The sequence below is a fragment of the Rhinopithecus roxellana genome, chromosome 19 (assembly GCF_007565055.1).
Source record: "Rhinopithecus roxellana isolate Shanxi Qingling chromosome 19, ASM756505v1, whole genome shotgun sequence".
Taxonomy (NCBI): domain Eukaryota; kingdom Metazoa; phylum Chordata; class Mammalia; order Primates; family Cercopithecidae; genus Rhinopithecus; species Rhinopithecus roxellana.
In genome coordinates this window covers 80021283-80045490 of record NC_044567.1, presented here as the reverse complement: position 1 = coordinate 80045490, position 24208 = coordinate 80021283, and the positions used below count along the sequence as shown (strand labels likewise).

At 46.7% G+C, this 24208-nt stretch overlaps 1 protein-coding gene across 2 annotated transcripts in view; it reads right to left on the bottom strand.

The window, feature by feature from the left end:
* PRKCA (protein kinase C alpha) overlaps window positions 1-24208 on the bottom strand; it is a 518814-nt gene that overhangs the window by 51548 nt on the left and 443058 nt on the right. For both annotated transcript variants that reach the window (XM_010379985.2, XM_030922986.1), the window contains 5 exons: window positions 23997-24134; window positions 17711-17884; window positions 14820-14911; window positions 11901-11963; window positions 10863-11001 (listed from right to left, as the gene is read on the bottom strand). In XM_010379985.2, coding sequence (XP_010378287.1) covers window positions 10863-11001; window positions 11901-11963; window positions 14820-14911; window positions 17711-17884; window positions 23997-24134 — 606 coding nt within the window. The remainder of the gene's footprint in view (window positions 1-10862; window positions 11002-11900; window positions 11964-14819; window positions 14912-17710; window positions 17885-23996; window positions 24135-24208) is intronic.

The window sequence follows — 24208 nt, the reverse complement described above, 5'->3', positions numbered from 1 at the left end:
CAAATGGCTGCATGGAAAGAAGGACCAGGTAGAGGAGAAACCACGTGGCCTTGGCCAATAGCTGGAAGGTACCTTGGGCCCTCCAGCCCCAGCAGAGCCACGATAGGAATGTCCCTGCAGCAGCAAGGAGTCCACCTGCCAGGTCCTGATGGAGGCCCCGGCTCCAAGAATCACAGCATTAATTTTATTGATTTGGTGACAGAGTCTTGCTGTTGCCCAGGCTGGAGAGCACCAGCGTGATCTCAGCTCACCACAGCCCCCACCTCCCAGGTTCAAGTGACTCTCCTGCCTCGACCTCTTGAGTAGCTGGGACTACAGGTGCCTGCCACCACACTCAGCTAATTTTTTCTATTTTTAATAGAGATGGGATTTCACCATGTTGGTCAGGCTGGTCTCAGACTTCTGGCCTCAAGTGATCCTCCCACCCCCGGCCTCCCAAAGTGCTGGGATTACAGGTGTGAGCCACCGCGTCCAGCACAACGTGATTATTGTTTTAAGCCATTATGTTCTGGGGCAATTACACATCAATAGATAATTGAAACAACTGCCAAATAATGGACAAGGCTTTCTGGATGCTCCCTCCAAGGCAGGCTAAGTGATTACGGCCAGACTCACTGAGCCCTCAAAGTTGGGCTTTGAGGAAGATGCTATGATTATACCCTATTATACAGATGGCACCCCAAGTTCTTAAAATAGCAGTACTGTAGCCAGAGTTTATAATACAGTTTGGATCTGTGTCCCCACCCACATTTCATGTTGAAATGTAATCCCCAGTGCTGGAGGTGGGGCCTGGTGGGAGGTGACTGGCTCATGGGAGCAGTTTCTCATGAATGGTTTAGCATCATCCGCCTAGTGCTATTCTCGTGGCAGAGCTCTCATGAGATCTGGTTGTTTGAAATTGTGTAGCACCCCCCTGCTCTCTCTCTTGCTCTTGCTCTGGCTATGGAAGATGTGCCTGCTTCCCCTTCACCTTCCGCCATGATTGTAAGTGTCCTGAGGCACCCCTAGCCATGCTTCCTGGGAGGAAGGAAGCAGCAGCCCTTGTCCCTGGTCTCTCCCTCTGAGGGTGGCAGGGGGTAGCAGGTGCTGGGGAAAAGCTGGGCAGGAGTCCCAGCTCAGCACCCACCTATAGGACCCTGCTCGTCTCAGGCCTCCTCTGGGGTCAGCAGAGAAGCTATGCAAAATGTTAATTGTGCATCAGAACAAAATAACTGCTTGTGTGGTACAGGAATAAAGTGTGAGTTAGGAGTAACTTTTGTGTCTGTAAGAGCTTTATTAGCTGGATTAAAAGATTTTCCAGAACCAGGAAGTCTCAAAGTCTAGTGGATCTCTATAGATATGATTTGGAGACAGGGCAATAAGTGATACACTGAGGTGACAACTGGCCGTGGATGGCATCAGGGCGCCAGTCTGTGCTCTGAGGCTGGCAGGCCAGCATTCCGCCCCGCCACGTGCCATCTGTGAGCCTTGGGCAGGTCCCTTCTCCTCTCCAAGTCTCCTTTACAGTGTTTGTAAAGCATGAATAATACCACTGACCTTAGAGGGCTATTGTAAGAATTAAATGTGATGACAGGCATTAAGTGCATGGTGCATAGCAAGAAATGAAGAAATGTTAGTAATCTCTCGTGATACCCACCTCCATCCTGCCATCGCCTGGGCAATGTTACAAAGAAAGAGGTGAAATAAAGCACAGAATCTCTGACCCACTTTTATAGGATTTGAGCAAATCCCTAAATAAAGGGCTAATTAATGCATGATGCCAAATACCAGGAGTAAAAATCTAACAGAGCATTATCCGGGCTCTGAAAGCCAGTAACGGGCCTGTGAGAGCAGCTCACTGGCACATGTGGAGTAACATGTTGTCTGGGTAACATCGGAGCTGATGTCTGCAGGCCCTTCCTCCCAGGGTAACAGTCACCGCAGGGAAAAGTTGCTCAGTCCTGTGTTCAAAGCCAAGTCTGCCTTGAACTGGGGAGGTGGGGAAAATTAACAAATCTCTGTGCCTCAGTTTCACCATGTAGGAATTACAATTGACTTAGGATTAAACAAAATACACAAGGCGCTCAGCCCTGGTCTGGGATGTAGCAGGCATTCGCCAAGGGGCAGCGAATCCACCAGGAGCTGGTTATTTCTGGAGGAAGGATTGGAAGTGGGGGGAGGCTCAAAAGAAAGGAGTGGACCACATTTGTTTCATAGACCACAATATCACAGAAGGTGCCCAGTGCTCCAGAGAAGAGGCTAAACTGATTAAACTCCAAGGCCAGGAGAATTATGAGACAGTTAAAGAGCTGCAGGCAGACAATACAATGTATGAGATAATAAAACCAACATAATTCCTAGGAAAGATCTGAGAATTGCACAACTTAAAGAAGACCCCAAAGGAAAGCCTGGCTTTGGCTCTTTAAATATTTCTTTGAGGAAAAGCGGCGGCTTCATCTTCTCTTGCAACGCTGGAGTCACTGGACCATGACCCTCCATAGAGGGAAACTGGCCTTTGATAGAAAGCTAGCCGCCCTTTGGTTTATCATTCTCTTTCTTTCATCAGGTGCTTTTCTTTGTCCCTGTCTGTGCTGGGCTGGGCTGGTGTGGGGCGCATGGTTCAGGAGCAGCTGATCTCAGAGGAGCCGTTGCTGGCACTGATTGGCTTTTATCTCCCTGTATCTCATTCTCCCCCTTTCTTCTTGGTGGCAAGTCCTAATTTATTGCCTGACTGCCTGGCTGCGTGTATAACACATGAGTTATTTTCTCTTTGAACCTTTACTCTTATTTTCTATCCCTCTCTACAGCCCTTTCCCCACAGGCCAGGAGAAGTCTCTGGGGGCAGCTGGGGCTGTCTCAGGGGCCTGGGCTGATGTCCCATCGACCTTCAGACACTCAGGTCTCCCAACCTGCTGGCTGTCTTCAGCCGATGACATGAGGTGGTGTGGCCCTTCTCTGCACTGGGTCACATACCATCAGCCCTACACCTGTGACGGCCTTGGAAGTCACCCTTCCAATTACCTGGCTAAAGAGTTCCACCCCTCTCAGTCTCCAAGCCTTCATCTCTGTCCTCTTGGGGTGTCTCCACTGCAGATTCCTAGGTGGCCACATCTAGGAGCGCCGTGTGCAGGCACCCATGCCAAGTACACACTGAGTGTCAGGCACTGCTCCAGACCCTGGGGTGGGGGCACAGCAGCCAACACCACATGAAATTCTGCCTTTGGTGGAGCTTGGTGAGACAGACTGAAAAGTCAATCCAGGAGTACATCTTTGTCCCTCCAAGGGAGATGAGTGCCATGGAAAAACAGCAGGGACAGGGGTCAGCAGTGCTGGATGGGACTGGAGGTTTGCAGGTTTAAACAGGGTCACCAGGGCAGGGGGCCTCCCCAAGGTGATGCCTGGGGTGGGTCATGCTGGGTGGAGGGAACGAGAAGAGGAACTGGCCTGAGGATGGAAGTGTCTGGCAAATTGGAGAGAGGAAAGGGAGCTAGTGCAACGGGTCTAGAGAGATCCGGAGGTGTGGACGGCAGGGGAAGGAGGTCAGGGAGGGAATGGGGGGCCCAGGTGCTAAAGGGTCTTGGGGTGCCTGCGAAGGCTTTGGCTTCTCCAAGATACCTAATTCAGAGCCCTGTGCACAGGGCCTGCCCCCGCTTTCTCCCATTCATTCCGCCCCCATCCCCCAGTTCTTACTGTCATAGTCTGTATGGTCTTTGGGACCCTGGCCCCTCAATTGTGCTCTGACAAATCCTTGACTCCCTTCCTACCCCACTCACTTGTTCCCAGTACCTTGAGGGTCACTTCTAGGAGGCTCAGCTGCCTCCCCTGCACAGCCCCCAGTCCTGAGCACTCCCTTTTCTCCCCCTACTAGGCCTGCTGAGCCTTGCCTGAGAGTTATCGTCGATGTGCACCCCGCCCCATGAGTTCCCGGCTCTGGGGTCTCTGCTTTCTCATCATGCTCCCTGTGGACCTCCTTCCAAACCATCTCCCACCTGCAGGGCTGCAGCAGCCCTTCCTGATGTCACCCTCTGAAGATGCAGACTGGCCAGGGAGGGGATTTCAGCTTTCCTGCCACCATGAGGTCTCCTGTGTGCTCTTCACCTTCCTCCTGAAGCTGAGGGGGAAGGGTGTCCTTACCATGGTCAGCCTTCCTTCCATTTACCATAGATGTCCTCAAAGGAGGGTCCTCTGCTGATGCTCACACTCACCCCATCCCAGCGTCATTACCGACACTGCTCTCTCAGGGATCACTGGCTCCCTGTGGCTAGATCTTCTGCCCAACCCACCCCTGTCTGCTGGACCTCCTCGGTTCCTGGCCACCCTGAATTCATGAACACTTGCCTTCCTTGGGGTCCAAGAATGAGACCACTGTCTAGTGCTTCCCCTCTCTGGACATCCCTTGGTCTTTTTACCTCCCATCTTTAATATGCTCCCCCCAAATATTACTAAGACTCTTTTTTTTTTTTCTTTTTTTTTGAGGCGGAGTCTCACTCTGTCGCCCGGACTGGAGTGCAGTGGCCAGATCTCAGCTCACTGCAAGCTCCGCCTCCCGGGTTTACGCCATTCTCCTGCCTCAGCCTCCCTACTAAGACTCTTGACCTCAAGAAGAGAGGTCACAGGTGATAGCCCATTGGCTGAATTTCACCTGTATACACATGTTAAAAAACATATGTTAGGGCCAACTTGGAACAATTAGGTGTATTTTATATAAGCATGCAGGAATCTGGCTGCTGTCCCAGGCATCACTGAGCTGGCATTCCTGTAGGGTGGGAACGCAAAAGCTGTGACCCCAGGATGGCTCTCCAGCTCTCTGAACCCATGCAGCCCCCTGTCCTCCCATGAGTGTGTCCATCTGCTAACAGGCAGCTGGCTGCAGGGCAGGCAACCATGTCTGCAAGCTTCTTCCCTGGAAATTTCAGCTGTGTTGGAGGCACCATCTGTTACTGCTGAGAATATTGCCCTCTCCACCTCTTAAAATCCACTGCCCTCCTGGGCTGCAGTCACTGATTTCCAGCTGCCTCCAGCCCCAAGGCCCTCCTCCCAGCTCTCCTCTGGGCTCCTCTTTCTGGCCTGGCACCCCCAGGCATGGAACAGCACCCAGCACTCGGGGCACCCTGAACATGCCAACAGATCAATGCCCATGTGCTGGGGAGGGGCTGACGTGTGGCTGGATCACCCTTGGTTTCTAAGGGATCTCCCTGGGGTTAACAGCTGGAATGCAATTCCGCGTCACTCACGGCATCTCTGATCATGACTCAGGTCCCTGATTCCCGTTGAGATGAGTGAGCAGCCAAGAAAACATGGCCCAAACTGAGTGCTCACTTCTACCTGCTTTTTCTCCCATATCTCTGGAGACAATGCAACAGGTAGAAAGAATGTATGTGCTCCTGTCAGAACGTCTCGGATCCAAATCCCATCTTTGCTCTTACCAGTTGTGTGACCTTGGGCAAGTTACTGAACTTCTCCTCATGCATGAAATGTGGCAAGTCAGAAGTGCTCGGGGGGGTTGGTACAGAGCAGTCAGTGCATCAGGGGTGATGTCCTTTGTGTGTGGTCTAACGTAGCACCCGCCATAGCAATGCTGTGAGGAAGACTGTACGTGGCACATTTGAAAAAGCTTCACTTCAGCGCCAGGCACAGGCCTGTAATTCTAGCACTTTGGGAGGCCAAGGCAGGAGGACTGCCTGAGCCCAGGAAATTGAGACCAGCCTGGGCAATATAGTGAGACCCCTGTCCCTACAAAGAATTTTCTAAAATTAGCAGGCATGGTGGCACATGCTCGTAGTCCCAGTTACTCAAGACGCTGAGGTGGAAGGATCACTTGAGCCCAGGAGATTGAGACTGCAGGAAGCTATGATTGCCACTGCACTCCAGCCTGGACGACAGAGCGAAACTCTGTCTTTGCTTTTTTTTTTTTTTGAGGCAGAGTCCTGCTCTGTCACTCAGGCTGGAGTGCAGTGGCACTATCTCGGCTCACTGCAAGCTCCCCCTCCCGGGTTCACACCATTCTCCTGCCTCAGCCTCCCAAGTAGCTGGGACTACAGGCGCCCACCACCACGTCCAATTAATTTTTTGTATTTTTAGTAGAGATGGGGTTTCACAATGTTAGCCAGGATGGTCTCGATCTCCTGACCTCGTGATCCGCCTGCCTCGGCCTCCCAAAGTGTGAGCCACCACGCCCGGCCGAAACTCTGTCTTTAAAAAAAATAAAATTAATAGAACACAATTATATAAAATAAATAAAATGAAAAGCTTTGCTCTCACTGCAGCAGGGGGTTCTTGGGACACAGGCCAGAAGCAGACACTCTTCCTCCTGCTGCTTCTCTTTCTTCCAGGAGAGCGTGTGCAATGCTAGTGTCTGGAGTCTGATTCTTGGCTGCTGGGAGCTACTTGACTTGTGACTGGATCTCACACATCCAAAATAACTAACTTTGAGAGACGGATTGAATCCAAATCAAGCCTTTGCTGGGCCTGCTCAAGGACTCTCATTCACCCCGAAGTATTCTTTCTATGTCAAAGCAAAGAAGACCCTCTGTCAGCTTTAGGAATCATTTTCTGATGAGTGCTCCTTCTGTGGGTGTCCATTTCAACTTCAGACTCTCATCTGTCAGTGACAGTTTCCACCTCAGTGTGGCTTCGCTGGCTAAGAAGATGCTACAGTACTAATCGATTTCAAGGTTTTTGAACAAACAGCCATAAATACTTAAGCCTCCGCTTTGCCTATTAAGGAAAATGCCATGCGAGATAATGATTTTGTCTCTGCCTGACAGGAGTATTTGCACAGAGGACAGGATTATTTTAACCTTTCCACACATTCTGAAACCTTGAACCTATTTGATCTTTCTCTATTCTGTAAGTATCCGTGTGGCCAAATATGACAAATTACTGAATACTTAGGAGGAAAAAATGCTAGCAAAAGCTGGAACAGGCTAGGCACAGGTGGTGGCATACACCTGTAGTACCAGCAACCCAGGGACTGAGGCAGGAGGATGCCCTGAGCCCAGGAGGTTGAGGCTGCAGTGAGCTGTGGCACTCCAGCCTGGGCAACAGAGTGAGGCTCTGTCTTAAAAAAAAAAAAAAAAAACCCAGGCAGGGTAGCTCACACCCATAATCCCAGCACTTTGGGAGGCCGAGGCAGGTAGATCACCTGAGGTCAGGAGTTCAAGACCAGCCTGGCCAACATGGTGAAATGCTGTTTCTACTAAAAATACAAAAATTAGCCAGGCTTGGTGCCTGTAATCCCAGCTACTCGGGAAGCTGAGGCAGGAGAATCGCTTGACCTGGGAGGTGGAGGTTGCCGTGAGCTGAGATCACACCACTGCACTCCAGCCTGGGCAATAGAGCAAGACTCCATCACACACACGCATGCGTGCGCACACACGCGCACACACACACACACACGCATGCGCGCGCGCACACATACACACACACACACACACACACACACACACACACACACACACGCCAACAAAAAAGGTGAAACAACCTAAAGTGATTATTGACTGATTTTCCAAAGCAGTGGTGCCTGATGTTTTCAGTGAAAGCCGACTGGAATCCACATACAGATTTTTGTTCCTGCTGGTCAGTATGATGTCACTTCTTATAAACTGAAAGCACTTGGAGGGCAAGGGCCATCTGATGTATTTTTGTATCCCTTGTGGCACCACGCTTAAAGACAGAAAGCACGCAGATGCTCTCTGGACATGTGAGTCACTCCAAGTTTCGAGCAGTTGAGTGTAGTGAGCGGTGCAAAGGTTTGGAGGTGACCTGGGCTTGCAGTCGAAGCCTAACTCTGGCATTTCTCAGTAACATGGCCTTAGACATGTTACTAACCACCTCTGTCACCTCATCTAAAACACAGGTCTGATGCTACCTCCCTGTGGGGCTTGTCGTGAGGATTAAATGAGAGAAAGTTTATTTTATTTATTTATTTTTTTGAAACGGAGTCTCACTCTGTTGCCTAGGCTGGAGTGCAGTGGCACAATCTCAGTTCGCTGCAACCTCCACCTCCCAGGTTCAAGCGATTCTCCTGCCTCAGCCTCCTGGGCAGCTGGGATTACAGGTGCCCGCCATCATGCCCAGCTAATTTTTGTATTTTTTATTTAGACGGGGTTTCACTATGTTGGCCAGGCTGGTCTCGAACTTCCACCTCAATTGATCTATCTGCCTGGGCCTCCCAAAGCACTGGGATTATAGGAGTGAGCCACTGTGCCCAGCCAAGAGAAAGTTTATCATGTGCCTGGCACACGGTAGAAAATAGAAGGTGGTCACTTCCTCTATTATTGCTTGTACAGTAGATGTAAGGAGGGGAATGAAGGCTTCAGATGTGGAAGTATCCAGAGTGAGAGCAGAGTATTCTCTGTGTGTGAAGATGCCTGAAGTTACCAAGACATGCCAGAAGTGTGTTTAGGTGTCCCTGTTGAGGACGGTGAGGAGGTTCTCCAACACACAACAAGTGTGATAGACTAAGTCCCCTCTCCCCTACAGATGTCCACATCCTCATCCCTGGAACCTGTGAATATATTACCTTTATGCAGTAAAAAGTATTTTGCAGAGGTAAGTTAAGGATCTTGAGCTAGGGAGATGATTCTGGATTATCCAGGTGGGCCCCATATAATCCCAAAGATCCTTGTAGGAGAAGAGGGAGGCTGGAGGGTTGTAGTCGGAAAAGGCAGAGATTGGAAGATGCTACATTGCATGGAGGAGGAAAGAAGGCACCACGAGCCAAGGAATGCAGGTGGCTTCTCGAAATTGGAAAAGGCATGGATGGCAACAGGTTCTCCCCTAAAGCTTCCAGAGGAAACCAGCTCTGCCCACAGTTTGACTTCAGCCCAGAGAGGCTGATTTTGGACTCTGATCTCCAGAACCACAACATAAATCTGAGTTACTTTAAACCGCTGAGTTTGTGGTTATCTGTTACAGTGGCAACAGGAACTCATACCGTGAATGATAACCGAAACGCGACAATGAAAAAAGACAAGACACTCAAACGGACAAACCTTAATGATACGGAAAATTTCATCTCTGCCGGACACTGTTGCTCCTGGTGTTATGAGATAGCTGAGGTGTTACTGAACACAAGGAGTTATTTGTCGGAACAGGAGAGACCTGGTCTTAATAGAGATGAGGTTCAATGTCACCTTTATTCCTAAAAATGCTGCCATTCCCCATCACTAAGCTTTTACAGCATCTGCTGAATTGTTAAATGAAGCCTGAATGTCTCATAATCACAGCCTGCTTAATACCTGTCATCTAGTAACAGGCTTTGGAATAAATACTACATCAAGAGGTTGCATTTCTAACAGTACCCTGTCTATTCATATCTGAAAAATAACTGAAAAATAGACTAAGTCCCCTCTCCTTGTGTGTTTTCACACAAGGTGAAAACCTTGTGTCTGGAAGTACGAACAAGGGAGTTCTTTTGGGGAAAATCCCAGTAAGTTATGCAGTAAGATCACATATCACCCCTAGCCATGCAATTCAGAATTTAAATTTCTAAATGAAGTCTACGTGTCCACATTCTTGAAATATCATAAAAGTAAAAGGTCTTCACAAAGGAATAAAAAGCAGCTTCCCTTTTGGAATAATGACTATGGAGCGTCTACCAGATGCAAAATGTTGTATTAGGCACTGTGATCCACACAGCAGTTCTACAAGGAGGATATTATCCCCAACGTGCTGCTGAAGAAACGGGGTTCAGAGACGTTAAGTAACTCACCCGAGTCCCCACAGCTTGTAAATAACCGATTCCAGATTGAAGCTCATACTGGTCTGACTTCTGAGCTTGTGGGTGCCTTTTTCAGTGTCCCTACTGTCTCTGAGATAAATGCATGGGGTAATCTGTTGAATACATGTGAGACCGGCTGCCAACAGCTCATCTGAGGGCTGTATGAAGAGCTGAAGCAGGCCCAGCTTTGGAGGCGTTGCTCTCCACCATGCTGGGGTTCAGATGGGAAAAAACTGTCGCGTCCACAGGACTGTGTGTGGACGGAAAGGTGGCTCTACAGTGACAACTCATTCTATCACTGGTATGTGGGATGTTTCATAAAACAGGAAAAAAAATCCTCAGTAAGTGTTGTAACAAAAGCAGAGCAGCACGGCCGCTGCTGTCAAGATACAAGTCCCGGAACCATTTTGCTTAGAACCACACTGATACATTCTTCCTAGGCCAGACAACATGCAGTTTAGAACAGTCATCACTCCGATGCTGCTAAAACGCCATCACTGCAACCACCTTCTCACCTCGCTTTTCAGGCAGAGTATTTTCACAATCAATTCCCTCCACTCAACAGCATTTTCTTTTGTGGGGAAGGGCTGGGGAGACAGAGTCTCGCTATGTCACCCCAGCTGCAGTGCAATGGCGTGATCTCAGCTCACTGCAACCTCTGCCTCTTGGGTTCAAGCAATTCTCCTGCCTCAGCCTCCTAAGTAGCTAGGATTACAGGCATGCACCACCACGCCCAGCTAATTTTTTGTATTTTTAGTAGAGACAAGGTTTCACCATGTTGGCCAGGCTGGTCTTGCACTACTGACCTCATGATCCACCCACCTTGGCCTCCCAAAGTGCTGGGATTATAGGCGTGAGCCACCACGCGCGGCCAACAGTGTTTCTTAAATGATTTTGACCATGACCATGTAAGAAATACATTTTCCCAAGCAACTGGTTCACATGGAGCAAACAATAGTTCCAGGAAGCAAGACACAACCTTACTATGTGCAATGGGCTCTCCTCTTTCCTCTATTTTCATCTGTTTTGTCCAGTTTATCCATTAGTGGTCACGATCATGCAATGACTTCATGATTCGCCAGTGACCCCATATCCCATGAGAGTGCTGTGTTTACAGCTTGGGAGTCCCGGTCTAGAAAACGAGCACTGGAGTTCCTACCTCTGGGGCGATGTAATCTGGAGTCCCACAGAAGGTCCTGGTCGTGACTCCATCCATCATGTGTTCCTTGCACATCCCAAAGTCAGCAATTTTGATATGTCCTTCTGAATCCAACATGACGTTATCTAACTTCAGATCCCTGCAAGGAACCAGGTTAAATCAGAGTCCTTCCCATGACATAACATGGTTTGCTTTGGAACTGGTGAAATAGAAGGATATTTGAATACCTGTCAGCTCAATGGCAATATTAACTATAAGTCCCTGGAGAGCAGTATCAGGAGTTACTGTGTGTTGATATCTTCAGAGACTAATATTGTGCCTGGGCTATGGCAGGTGCTTAAATGCATACTGAATGGATGAGTAAACGACTGGACTAGTGATTCCCAATCTTGCCTGTGTCTGTGACTCTAGAGATTCCAACTGAGCACATCTGGGGAAATCTCAATCATTTGATTTATTCATGTCCCACACAGGGGGTCTGACACACGACCAGGTTTGCAAAATCACGGGTTTAGAACCACCTCACTGGGTCATACACATGTCCCTTCCATTCTGCCTGTGCCATATATCCTTCTAATTATGCTTCAATTAATACTGGAAGAAATTCTTCCTTCTTTGGCACCAGACTTTCAGCGCAGCTACTAACAGGAAGAATTTAATTCAATAGATTTCTTTCCTTGCCTCTCCCCAGTTCCCTGTGTTCTTCTGCTGCTGAACATCTGTAACAGGAATTCAGTTTCCATTGCTCCCTGACCTCCATTCCAAAGACAAGGCAGTGGAAGGAGCTGTCAATGGAGAGAAAAATGTGTTTTCTTGTGGAAAAAGTAGAAACAAGATATAAAATCTTTGAGGTCTAGAAATCAGAAGGTGACTCTGATTTGCCTCCAGGGTGAGGAGGAAGGTGGGTCGCAGCAGGTCTCCGTTCCTCCTGGGGGGTTATCAACTCTGCGTCTTAAGTCGCCATTCCAGAATGACATGGCCACAGAAGCCCTGCTAACCTCTCTGCTGAGCTGCTGGTAGGAGGGCTTCAATACACACCTATAAATGATTCCTCTTTTATGAAGAAAGAACAATCCGATGGAAATCTCTGCCGCATAGAATCTGCAAAAGAAAACGGGCTTCAGGTTTCTCGCTTGCTTCTTTAGATGCCTGTATACTTTTCATTCTCAAGTTCAAGCATCAAAGAGAGAAAAGAATGTCGGACCCTGAGGCTTTCAGAGACTAGCATCGCCTGCATGTGTTCTTCCAGCCCCCGGTCCTCCTTCCATCACTTCGTCCTCCAGTCCATCCATGAATGAGACAGCTAATAAAACCAATGAGGCTGGCTTCTTATTTTTGTATGGGGAAGGTGGACAAGTAGCTTATTGCCTGCAGAGTAATTTCTAATACAATCATTTAAAGAATGGATACCAGTTAGACTATTCTATGTCAGGAGTATGGCAGAGTAGAGAAAATTTCCATTTTCCTATTCACTGACAGAATACACTGGTGTTTGAAAGTATAATACAATTACTCCCGGGAAGGCAAAGTATAGTGGGTGATGAACTCTTTAGCTAGTGTTTTCATTCCTTCCAAGTGTTGGAATAAATGAGACACACATCATGATTCATATCTGAGTTTACTCTTTTAAATAATTCATAATAAAAAGCAGTAACTACCATCACTTCAAAATCGTTAATAGGTTAACAGCTGAAACTCAGATTACAAGGGGGCGAATATTTAAAAATCTGCATAGCATTCAGGAGTCTCTAAAGTCCAAGAAGCCACAAGACTGTGCCTATGCAAATATCACATGCAGAAGGCTCAAAGTAAGCACATGTGTCTACACCAGCAGAGAAAAAAAAATCTCTCAAGACCAGACCAAACCCTTAACGAGGGGCCACCTCTGAAGGCTAGAAGAGCTCAGGAAGGGGGAGGGTGAAGAGATGGGATTACTACAGGTGATCTTTACATTATTTTTCATGCTTTTCTAAACTTTTCTGCAACACAAATAATACAATGAAAGGATATTGGACCAGACACCTTTACGTTACTTCATAACATAGGGTGACTCTGTGCTATCTGCTCTTTGTAGTCCTGTGTGACCAGACTTTATTTTACAATCTGAGTATTTTAAGGCTTTATAACTACAACATAAGACAGAAGAAAAGGACAGGCATTTCTGAAAACTCAAAAGGAACAATAAGGGCAGAAAAATCCCCCTTCACACTTTTAAAGCTTGCAACCAAAGATTTCCCTATTCTGCCTTCAGTTAATCTTCCCTAGGGTGGATAATCCCTTGCAGGCCAAAAATTCTTCCAATGTATCTCTTAGATGGCACAGCAGCCAGAATCCTATTAACAGTTGCTGACTTCATTCATCGGGGTACATGCCCACGAGGCCTCCTCACTGGGGAACTAAACTCGCCCTTTGTTTAGGCTTGCTCCGCTGGTGTCTCCTGAGACTTCCTGGCCCCTGAGAGGTGAGATGATGTTTCCAGCACCAAAGTGCCAGCTCCCCACACCCCTCAGATGAATCTCTCATCTTCACCTGGAGCCCACGTCTTCCTCCCATGCTGCCAACTCCCGCATCCCATCATGCGAGGTGCGTTCCAATAAAACGTTCTTAACTGAGCTCATGAATCTACCCCCAAACCACCTCCTCCTTGGTGGCTGCCCCCACCCAAGCCTAAAATGGGGTCTCACTGGAAGAGGTTTCTCTCTTCTCTCCTCCATAGTAAGTTCTGCTTTTCTTCCTCTAGGATGTTTTTCAAACTTATTCCTCTTTGGCTTCAAGGTCAAGCCCTAACTACAGCTCCATTCCTTCTCATCTATAAAGGGTCTCACCAGTGCCTGCACCAGCCTCTACATTCCCATTCATGCTTCCTTCTTCCCCCAGACAGAGAGCTCTGCAAAAACTGAATCTGATGGTGCAAGCCCCACTGCAGTGCCTTCCCTCTTCCGTCCTCCGCAGCCAGGTTCCTTACCAGGCTCTTCACCCAGAGCCCCACCTACCAGGCTGCCCCCGACTCCCCCACCCTCAAATAATCTCAGAGCATCTCTCATACCAGAAGAGCTGCAAGGCTGCTTCCCTGGACTTGCTTCTGCCTCTGCTCACACCTCTTCCTGGAAGGCTCTTCCCCCACCTCTGAGCTAGGCATTTCCTGGGGACGCACTTCCCTCTTCCCCTGATTTTTAGGGGCTTGTGTGGTATCCTGTGCAAGTCTCTAAAGTTACAGCAACACACTATTAATTGTTAGGTGACTTTTCCAACTCCAGGGCGGAGTGTAAACTCCCTCCAGAAAGGGAGTACCTCGTTCCTTTCATACCCCCAGTGCCTGGTGCAGAGCAGGTGTGTGATAACCATTTGTTCAATAGATAAGAATGACTCTGTCAATGAGGGTGGACCTGGGTGATGAGGGGATATGGCACCGTCTCCAGTTTATTGGAAATATTGGAAATAGAATAAACCGCTCCTTAGGAATCATCTTAGATGGATCCTACCAGTGTATCTGCCCCTGCCTCCCATGTTTAGGTTTATTCAACCTAAAACTGGGCAGAATCCCACTTTCCCATTTCATCCAGCAGAAGTTCCCAGTTGAGGCTGGGCATGGTGGCTCACTCATGCCTGCAATCCCAGCACTCTGGGAGACCGAGGTGGGTAGACAGCTTGAGCTCAGGAGTTCAGGACCAGCCTGGGCAAGATGGTGAAACCCCATCTCTACCAAAAACACAGAAATGTAGCCAGGCGTGGTGGTGTGCACCTGTAGTCCCAGTACTCAGGAGGCTGAGGTGGGAGAATCATCTGAGCCCAGGAGGCGAAGGATACAGTGGGCCGAGGTCGTGCCACTGCACTCCAGCCTGGGTGACAGAGTGAGACCTCCCTCTCAAGGGAAAAAAAGAAAAAAAAAAAAAAAGGAAGTTTCCAGTTGGTAGAACTTGGTTGCTCAAATTAAGGAACTTTAAAAATAATACTCACACTGCTTGTGGTTCCTTAAATTTTCCTACTTGCTGAATGTGGTACATGAGGTCCCCACCGTTGACATATTCCATGACGAAGTACAGCCGATCCTGCAGACCAAGGTTCAACACGTGAGCAGGGCTCCTCCCCAGCCAAGCAGCTTCCTTTACTCTTCACAGGTTGTGTTTTGCTTTCTCATTAGTTAAATGGGGACTGCACGGGCAGATCTGCTCAGTTTAGAGCTCTTTAACGTTTTTTCCAAAGAAAGAATAAGTAATAAACCCTACTGCATGAGGGCCTTGGGAAGTATAAAGTCATTACATAACCCTGAAATAATGGCTCTCCATCAACGTGTCTGTGCCTTCCTGTTACATATGCTCTCTATTATAGTAATGGCCTCAAACATTCTTCCCTATTTTCCTATCCATATAATAAATTTCTAAGTAAGGGATGGTGTGAGGAATCCACATAAGGCAATTATTTCATTTTAACTCGTGCTTCTCCATGATCCAAATGTTTAAAGCCTGGTTTGCGGTGTCTGGGAGGCATGCCATACTAATGTAGTATTGTGTTTAAATGAATATTCCTGAAAACACATCTCTCAGGCTTAGGATGACACATGCTCAATGGTACTGGACATGGGACAGGGGACTCTAAATGGAGAGGCTAATCAAATGTTCTTTTGCATCTGAAATATGCCCCAACACTGTTTTTCTATTTTCTCTGTCACTGGTAGGTTAAGTGTTGGTCCCATGATTGGCATGTATCATAGACTCAAATAAATTTGCATATTCATGAGGACATTATGCTGCGACAGACAGGGAGACGGAGGGGTTTAACAGTGAAATAATGACCTCTGCTCTCTGCTAGAAAACATCCCCATTTCACAGAGGCTGTTAAACATTAAAGTGCTGCACAGGGAGAAAAAAATGATGAAGCGGTGCTAATAGCCAGGAAGCAGCCCTGGGAGCCCCAATCTCTAGTTTTCCTGTTATGAACTTTAATTTCATCTTCATGTCTTTGTTTTGTAGCTTTCCAGAGCTTAATCAGGGTAACCAGGGTTACAGGCTCTGGGCTGGGATTCAGAGCTGCGGTTGTCTCTTCGGAGCATGCTGCTCTCTCGTCTCTCCCTGGTGTGACTTGATTGAGTCAGTGGGAACGACTGGGAGCAGGAAGCTCATCGAGCCGCCAGTGCTAGGCTGACACGTAGTGGCCGGTGCCGGACTCCACAGCCGCTGCTGCACACCCAGAGGCTCCGTGTGGCTGCAAAGCCATTTTGAGATTCTAAAACCCAAAAGCACCAAGAGGCTTCTCCCAAGAGTTTTCAAAAAGGCATAAGACAGAAAGTCGATCTCTGATCAATGGGCAGTTGAAAATAGTAATAATCGCATCAATTATAGCTACTGATTATGGAGTCATATTTAAAATGGACAGCCTCTGAGGAGTGGAAAGACCGGCTTTGGCAACATCTCACTATGGTGCCATCTAAACATCTCTGTTTCTTGTAGGCCACTTGCAAACCCTGCAATGGACTGATGAGTGCTCTGGAATGTTCTTTTTTGTCCTCTATTTAGTTTCACTTTATGACAGAGCTCAGCAAACTTTTTCCCTAAAGGGTCAGACAGTACGTATGTTAATACTTTAGGCTGTGAGGGTCTCTTGCCGAGACTCAACGCTGCCTTCATGGTTCAAAAGCAGCTGTAGATGACAGATACAGGAAGGAGTGTGGCAATGTCCCAAAACTGCTGTTTATGGATGCTGAAATTTGAATGTCATGATATATGACTCTTTGGATTTCCTTGTCGTGACCTTTCCTAAACTCATGGGTCATAGAGAACAGGCCACAGTTTGCCAATTCCTGTTGTGTGCCACTGAACAAGAACATGCTCTCTTACAAAATCAAATCTCCTTATGCTCCAATGCCATGTTTGGCAGCTGAACCAGTAGTTTTAAAAAGCCAAGACTGTGGCCGGGTGAGATGGCTCATGCCTGTAATTCCAACACTTTGGGAGGCTAAGGCGGGTGGATCACCTGAGGTCAGAAGTTCAAGACCGGCCTGACCAACATGGTGAAACCCTGTCTCTACTAAAAATACAAAAATGAGCCGGGCGTGGTGGCAGGTGCCTGTAATCCCAGCTACTGGAGAGGCTGAGGCAGGAGAATCCCTTGAGCCTGAGAGGTGGAGGATGCAGTGAGCAGAGATCGCACCACTGCACTCCAGCCTGGGCAACAGAGTGAGACTCCATTACACACACAAAAAAAGCCAAGACCGTGAGTTATTTTTTTGTTTTTGTATCCCCAAGTCTTAGCACAGTACCAGGCATGAAGAAAACCTTTCACGGAAATGTTTGCTGAATTAAGGTGATGTGCAGTGACTCACACCTGTAATCCCAGGACTTTAGGAGGCCAACGTAGGGGGATTGCTTGAGCTCAGGAGTTCAAGACCAGCCTGGGCAACATGGCAAAACCCTGTCTCTACTAAAAATACAAAAATTAGCTGAGTGTGGTGGTGTACATCTGCGGTCCCAATAACTTCGCAGGCTGAGGCAGGAGGATCGCCTAAGCCTGAGAAGTTGAGACTGCAGTGGGCCGTGACTGTGCCACTGCACTCTAGCCTGGGCAAGAGAGCAAGATCCTGTCTCAAAAAAAAAGAAAAAAAGAAAGAAGAGAAAGAAATGTTTGCTGAATTAAATGACATGAATGCCAAGCAGAGGACATCACAGAAAAGGCATGCCCCATATCTACCAGAGAGAGAGGTGGGAGGTGGTCCCCAGTCACCTCTGCTTGACATCACATCACACCTTTGTCCAGCCTTCTCCAAAGGAACAAGGATGCTAAGAAGCTTTGGGCTGAGGCACAGCCCTGAGAGCTGGGTGCTGCATCACAGAAATACACTCCAGGGTCCTTACCACTGTCTGGAAGCAGGAGTGCAGCTGCGTCAAGAATGGGGGTTTGTCAAGCAGAGCCAAGACTCGCTTTTCTACCATGGTGCACTCCACGTCATCATCCTGAATCACCACATCCTTCTTCAGGATTTTGATTGCGTACAGTTCTTCTGTGCCCTTCCTGTCGGCAAGCATCACCTGAGAACACGTCAAGAACAACCTGAACACTTGTAAGCACACATCTTGGGGGCGGAGGGAAGGAACCAGGCCAGGTGATGGCTCAGTGACAGTTTGTGCACCTCTGTCAATGCGGGATATAATAATATTAAACTTTATGTGCAAATTTGGAAATTCTACACATCACTACAAATTCAGTCCCTTCAGCATTTGCATAACTTCAACGCTGCCAAGATTTGTAAATGGTATAGGCCACTGCCACATGATGGCACTGTTTTGGCTGTGAAAATGAATACTCAACATTCTGTATCAGGATTAGTCTGGAATTAATGCACATTTTTCAGGAGTATCCTTAGAGTGAAAACTGACTGACATTTCAAGCCTAGTCAAGAACCTAGGCTTGAAATCCGTTCCCGGGTCTGTCATGAAATGTGGGGTCACAGAAACCAAATGGAGATGCAGGCAAATTGCTGAAGACCCCATGTCAGTATCTCTTAATGATTATATTTGTTTACTACAAGTTACCATTTAATTTTTAGTTGTGAAAACTATTCATCAACCAGCATTTCTGAGCATCCCCTCTGTTCCGAACACTGAGAAATAGTAACACACAGTGAACCCACTATAGCTTTTTGGATGCAGTTGTTTTTAAGGAAGTAGAAACCAGGTGAGGACTGTGTACTGTGATCTGAGAGACCAAACAGATGCCTCTTTATCAACTAAGATGGACCCTAATGTCAGAGGCATTTGAACCAGAGCGACTCCATCTTGAATAACGGATGGGAAAAATAAGGCTGAGATCTGCTGGGCCGCATTCCCAGGAGGTCAGGCATTCTTAGTCTCAGGATGAGATAGGAGGTCAGCAGGGCTGGTATCACAAGACACAGGTCAGAAAGACCCTGCTGATAAAACAGGATGCAGTAAAGAAACCGGCCAAAATGCACCAAATCCAAGATGGCGATGAAAATAACCTCTGGCGAAAGCTGGAAAGATCAAAAATTGACACTCTAACATCACAATTAAAATAACTGGAGAAGCAAGAGCAAACACATTCAAAAGCTAGCAGAAGGCAAGAAATAACTAAGATCAGAGCAGAACTGAAGGAGATAGAGACACAAAAAACCCTCCAAAAAATCAATGAATCCAGGAATTGGTTTTTTGAAAAAATCAACAAAATTGACAGACCGCTAGCAAGACTAATAAAGACGAAAAGAGAGAAGAATCAAATAGACGCAATAAAAAATGATAAAGGGGATATCACCACCGACCCCACAGAAATACAAACTACCATCAGAGAATACCATAAACACCTCTACGCAAATCAACTAGAAAATCTAGAAGAAATGGATAATTTCCTGGACACTTACACTCTTCCAAGACTAAACCAGGAAGAAGTTGAATCCCTGAATAGACCAATAGCAGGCTCTGAAATTGAGGCAATAATTAATAGCCTACCAACCAAAAAAAGTCCAGGACCAGATGGATTCACAGCTGAATTCTACCAGAGGTACAAGGAGGAGCTGGTACCATTCCTTCTGAAACTATTCCAATCAATAGAAAAAGAGGGAATCCTCCCTAACTCATTTTATGAGGCCAACATCATCCTGATACCAAAGCCTGGCAGAGACACAACAAAAAAAGAAAATTTTAGACCAATATCCCTGATGAACATCGATGCAAAAATCCTCAATAAAATACTGGCAAACCGGATTCAGCAGTACATCAAAAAGCTTATCCACCATGATCAAGTGGCCTTCATCCCTGGGATGCAAGGCTGGTTCAACATTCGCAAATCAGTAAACGTAATCCAGCATATAAACAGAACCAAAGACAAGAACCACATGATTATCTCAATAGATGCAGAAAAGGCTTTTGACAAAATTCAACAGCCCTTCATGCTAAAAACGCTCAATAAATTCGGTATTGATGGAACGTACCTCAAAATAATAAGAGCTATTTATGACAAACCCACAGCCAATATCATACTGAATGGGCAAAAACTGGAAAAATTCCCTTTGAAAACTGGCACAAGACAGGGATGCCCTCTCTCACCACTCCTATTCAACATAGTGTTGGAAGTTCTGGCTAGGGCAATCAGGCAAGAGAAAGAAATAAAGGGTATTCAGTTAGGAAAAGAAGAAGTCAAATTGTCCCTGTTTGCAGATGACATGATTGTATATTTAGAAAACCCCATTGTCTCAGCCCAAAATCTCCTTAAGCTGATAAGCAACTTCAGCAAAGTCTCAGGGTACAAAATTAATGTGCAAAAATCACAAGCATTCTTATACACCAGTAACAGACAAACATAGAGCCAAATCATGAATGAACTTCCATTCACAATTGCTTCAAAGAGAATAAAATACCTAGGAATCCAACTTACAAGGGATGTGAAGGACCTCTTCAAGGAGAACTACAAACCACTGCTCAGTGAAATAAAAGAGGACACAAACAAATGGAAGAACATTCCATGCTCATGGATAGGAAGAATCAATATCGTAAAAATGGCCATACTGCCCAAGGTAATTTATAGATTCAGTGCCATCCCCATCAAGCTACCAATGAGTTTCTTCACAGAACTGGAAAAAACTGCTTTAAAGTTCATATGGAACCAAAAAAGAGCCCGCATTGCCAAGACAATCCTAAGTCAAAAGAACAAAGCTGGAGGCATCACGCTACCTGACTTCAAACTATACTACAAGGCTACAGTAACCAAAACAGCATAGTACTGGTACCAAAACAGAGATATAGACCAATGGAACAGAACAGAGTCCTCAGAAATAATACCACACATCTACAGCCATCTGATCTTTGACAAACCTGAGAGAAACAAGAAATGGGGAAAGGATTCCCTATTTAATAAATGGTGCTGGGAAAATTGGCTAGCCATAAGTAGAAAGCTGAAACTGGATCCTTTCCTTACTCCTTATATGAAAATTAATTCAAGATGGATTAGAGACTTAAATGTTAGACCTAATACCATAAAAACCCTAGAAGAAAACCTAGGTAGTACCATTCAGGACATAGGCATGGGCAAGGACTTCATGTCTAAAACACCAAAAGCAACGGCAACAAAAGCCAAAATTGACAAATGGGATCTAATTAAACTAAAGAGCTTCTGCACAGCAAAAGAAACTACCATCAGAGTGAACAGGCAACCTACAGAATGGGAGAAAATTTTTGCAATCTACTCATCTGACAAAGGGCTAATATCCAGAACCTACAAAGAACTCAAACAAATTTACAAGAAAAAAGCAAACAACCCCATCAAAAAGTGGGCAAAGGATATGAACAGACATTTCTCAAAAGAAGACATTCATACAGCCAACAGACACATGAAAAAATGCTCATCATCACTCGCCATCAGAGAAATGCAAATCAAAACCACAATGAGATACCATCTCACACCAGTTAGAATGGCAATCATTAAAAAGTCAGGAAACAACAGGTGCTGGAGAGGATGTGGAGAAATAGGAACACTTTTACACTGTTGGTGGGATTGTAAACTAGTTCAACCATTATGGAAAACAGTATGGCAATTCCTCAAGGATCTAGAACTAGATGTACCATATGACCCAGCCATCCCACTACTGGGTATATACCCAAAGGATTATAAATTATTCTACTACAAAGACACATGCACACGTATGTTTATTGCGGCACTATTCACAATAGCAAAGACTTGGAATCAACCCAAATGTCCATCTGTGACAGACTGGATTAAGAAAATGTGGCACATATACGCCATGGAATATTATGCAGCCATAAAAAAGGATGAGTTTGCGTCCTTTGTAGGGACATGGATGCAGCTGGAAACCATCATTCTTAGCAAACTATCACAAGAACAGAAAACCAAACACCGCATGTTCTCACTCATAGGTGGGAACTGAACAATGAGATCACTTGGACTCGGGAAGGGGAACATCACACATCGGGGCCTATCATGGGGAGGGGGGAGGGGGGAGGGATTGCATTGGGAGTTATACCTGATATAAATGATGAATTGATGGGTGCTGACGAGTTGATGGGTGCAGCACACCAACATGGCACAAGTGTACGTATGTAACAAACCTGCACGTTATGCACATGTACCCTAGAACTTAAAGTATAATAAAAAAAAAAAAAGAAAAAGAAAATAACCTCTGGCTACCCTCACTGCTCATTATATGCATCATTAGCATGCGAAAAGACACTCCCACCAGCGCCCTGGCAGTGTACAAATGCCATGGCAATGCCCAGAAGTTACCTTACACAGTCTAAAAGATGGAGGAACCCTCAGTTCTGGGAATTGCCCGCTCCTTTCCCAGAAAACTCATGAATAATAAAACCCTTGTTTAGCATATGATCAAGAAATACCTATATACTCAGTGAAGCAGCCCATACTGCTGCTCTGCCTGGAGTAGCTGTTCTTGCGTTTCTTTACTTCTCTAACAAACTGACTTTCGCTTTATTCTATGGACTCGCTCTGAATTCTTTCTTGCTTGAGGTCCAAGAACCTTCCTCTTGGGATCTGGATCAGGACCCCTTTCTGGTAACACTAAAGTTAAGGAAACAGTTATCTATGGGTTGTGAGGGTTCAGGGCCCAGCTGGCATGGCAAATTTCTAAAACCCTACAGCTACAAGATAAACCACTCTTGCTAAACTCCTCAGCAGTAGGAGCTACCAGGCCCCTCCTAACTCTGATTGACAACCCAGATCACTATGACTCAGACTGGACAGAGGACTGGCCTTACAAACATTCTTTTCTATGATGGATCTGCAGGCCTTAAGCCAGTTTCAGCAGCTTGCAGAGCCTGCACACAAACTGTTTTTGTGTCCTGTGGTTCACCTTTTGATCTAAAAAGCCAAATTCCACCTTTTTAAATTTTTTTTTTTTTTTTTTTTGAGACAGAGTCTCGCTCTGTACCCCAGGCTGGAGTGCAGTGATGTGATCTCGGCTCACTGCAAGCTCTGCCTCCCAGGTTCACGCCATTCTTCTGCCTTAGCCTCCCGAGTAGCTGGGACTACAGGCCCTGCCAACACGCCCAGCTAATTTGTTGTATTTTTAGTAGAGATGGGGTTTCACCGTGTTAGCCAGGATGCTCTCGATCTCCTGACCTCATGATCTGCCCGTCTCAGCCTCCCAAAGTGCTGGGATTACAGGCGTGAGCCACTGCGTCCGGCCCTTAAATTTTTTTTGAGATGGAGTCTCCCTCTGTTGCCCAGGGTGGAGTGCAGTGGCATAATCCTGGCTCACTGCAACCTCCACCTCCCAGGTTCCACTGATTCTCCTGCCTCAGCCTCCCGAGTAGCTGGGATCACAGGTGCACACCACCATGTCCAGCTAATTTTTGTATTTTTAGTAGAGATAGGCTTTCACCATTTTGGCCAGGCTGGTAACTCAAACTCCTGACCTCAAGTGGTTCGCCTGCCTTGGCCTCCCAAAGTGCTGGGATTACAGGCATGAGGCACCGTGCCTAGGCAAATTCCACCTCATTTTAATGCTAAGTCCCCACCCCAAAGTGAACATGAGATGCATGTTACATATATGTTCATGCGCTGTACCTGTGCTAGGCTTCCCTCACAGATATATATAGCTTTTCCCCCAAACCTGTTGAATATGGATGACTCTACTGTGTAACATGGACCCTATGAGGCATAAAACCCAACCTGCCCTTTCTCTCGTCAAAGAGAGGGCACCTTCATTTCACACCACAGACTTTCTTTTCCAGGTTTGCAAACTGATATCACCAACAAACCTCTCCTTTCTACCATTTCGCCATCCTGGCGGCTTCTGGATGACTGTACAAATCATGGGGAAATCTTTTTTTGAGACAGAGTCTCGCTCTGTCTCCCAGGCTGGAGTGTACTGGCACGATCTGGGCTCACTGCAAGCTCCGCCTCCCAGGTTCACACCATTCTCTGGCCTCAGCCTCCCAAGTAGCTGGGACTACAGGCGCCTGCCACCACACCTGACTAATTTTTTGTATTTTTAGTAGAGATGGGGTTTCACTGTGTTAGCCAGGATGGTCTCGATCTCCTGACCTCGAATCACAGGGAAATCTAATGTGCTGTTCTGGAAACTGCGGGGAGAACAAAATTGATTCGACATTCTCTGCAGAAGCCCCTCCCATTTGCAGATGACTGTCCTCTTACCTTTCCAAAACTCCCCTTCCCCAGCACCATGAGGAAATTGAAGTCGGTGAGTTTCACTCGGTCCAGGTTGTTGGAAGGTTGTTTCCTGTCTTCAGAGGGACTGATGACTTTGTTGCCAGCAGGGCCAAGCTTGGCTTTCTAAATAACAAGCACAAATGGGAAACACATGGGTCATTTTTCTGGGGAAAGAGTGACAGAAACCACCACATTGT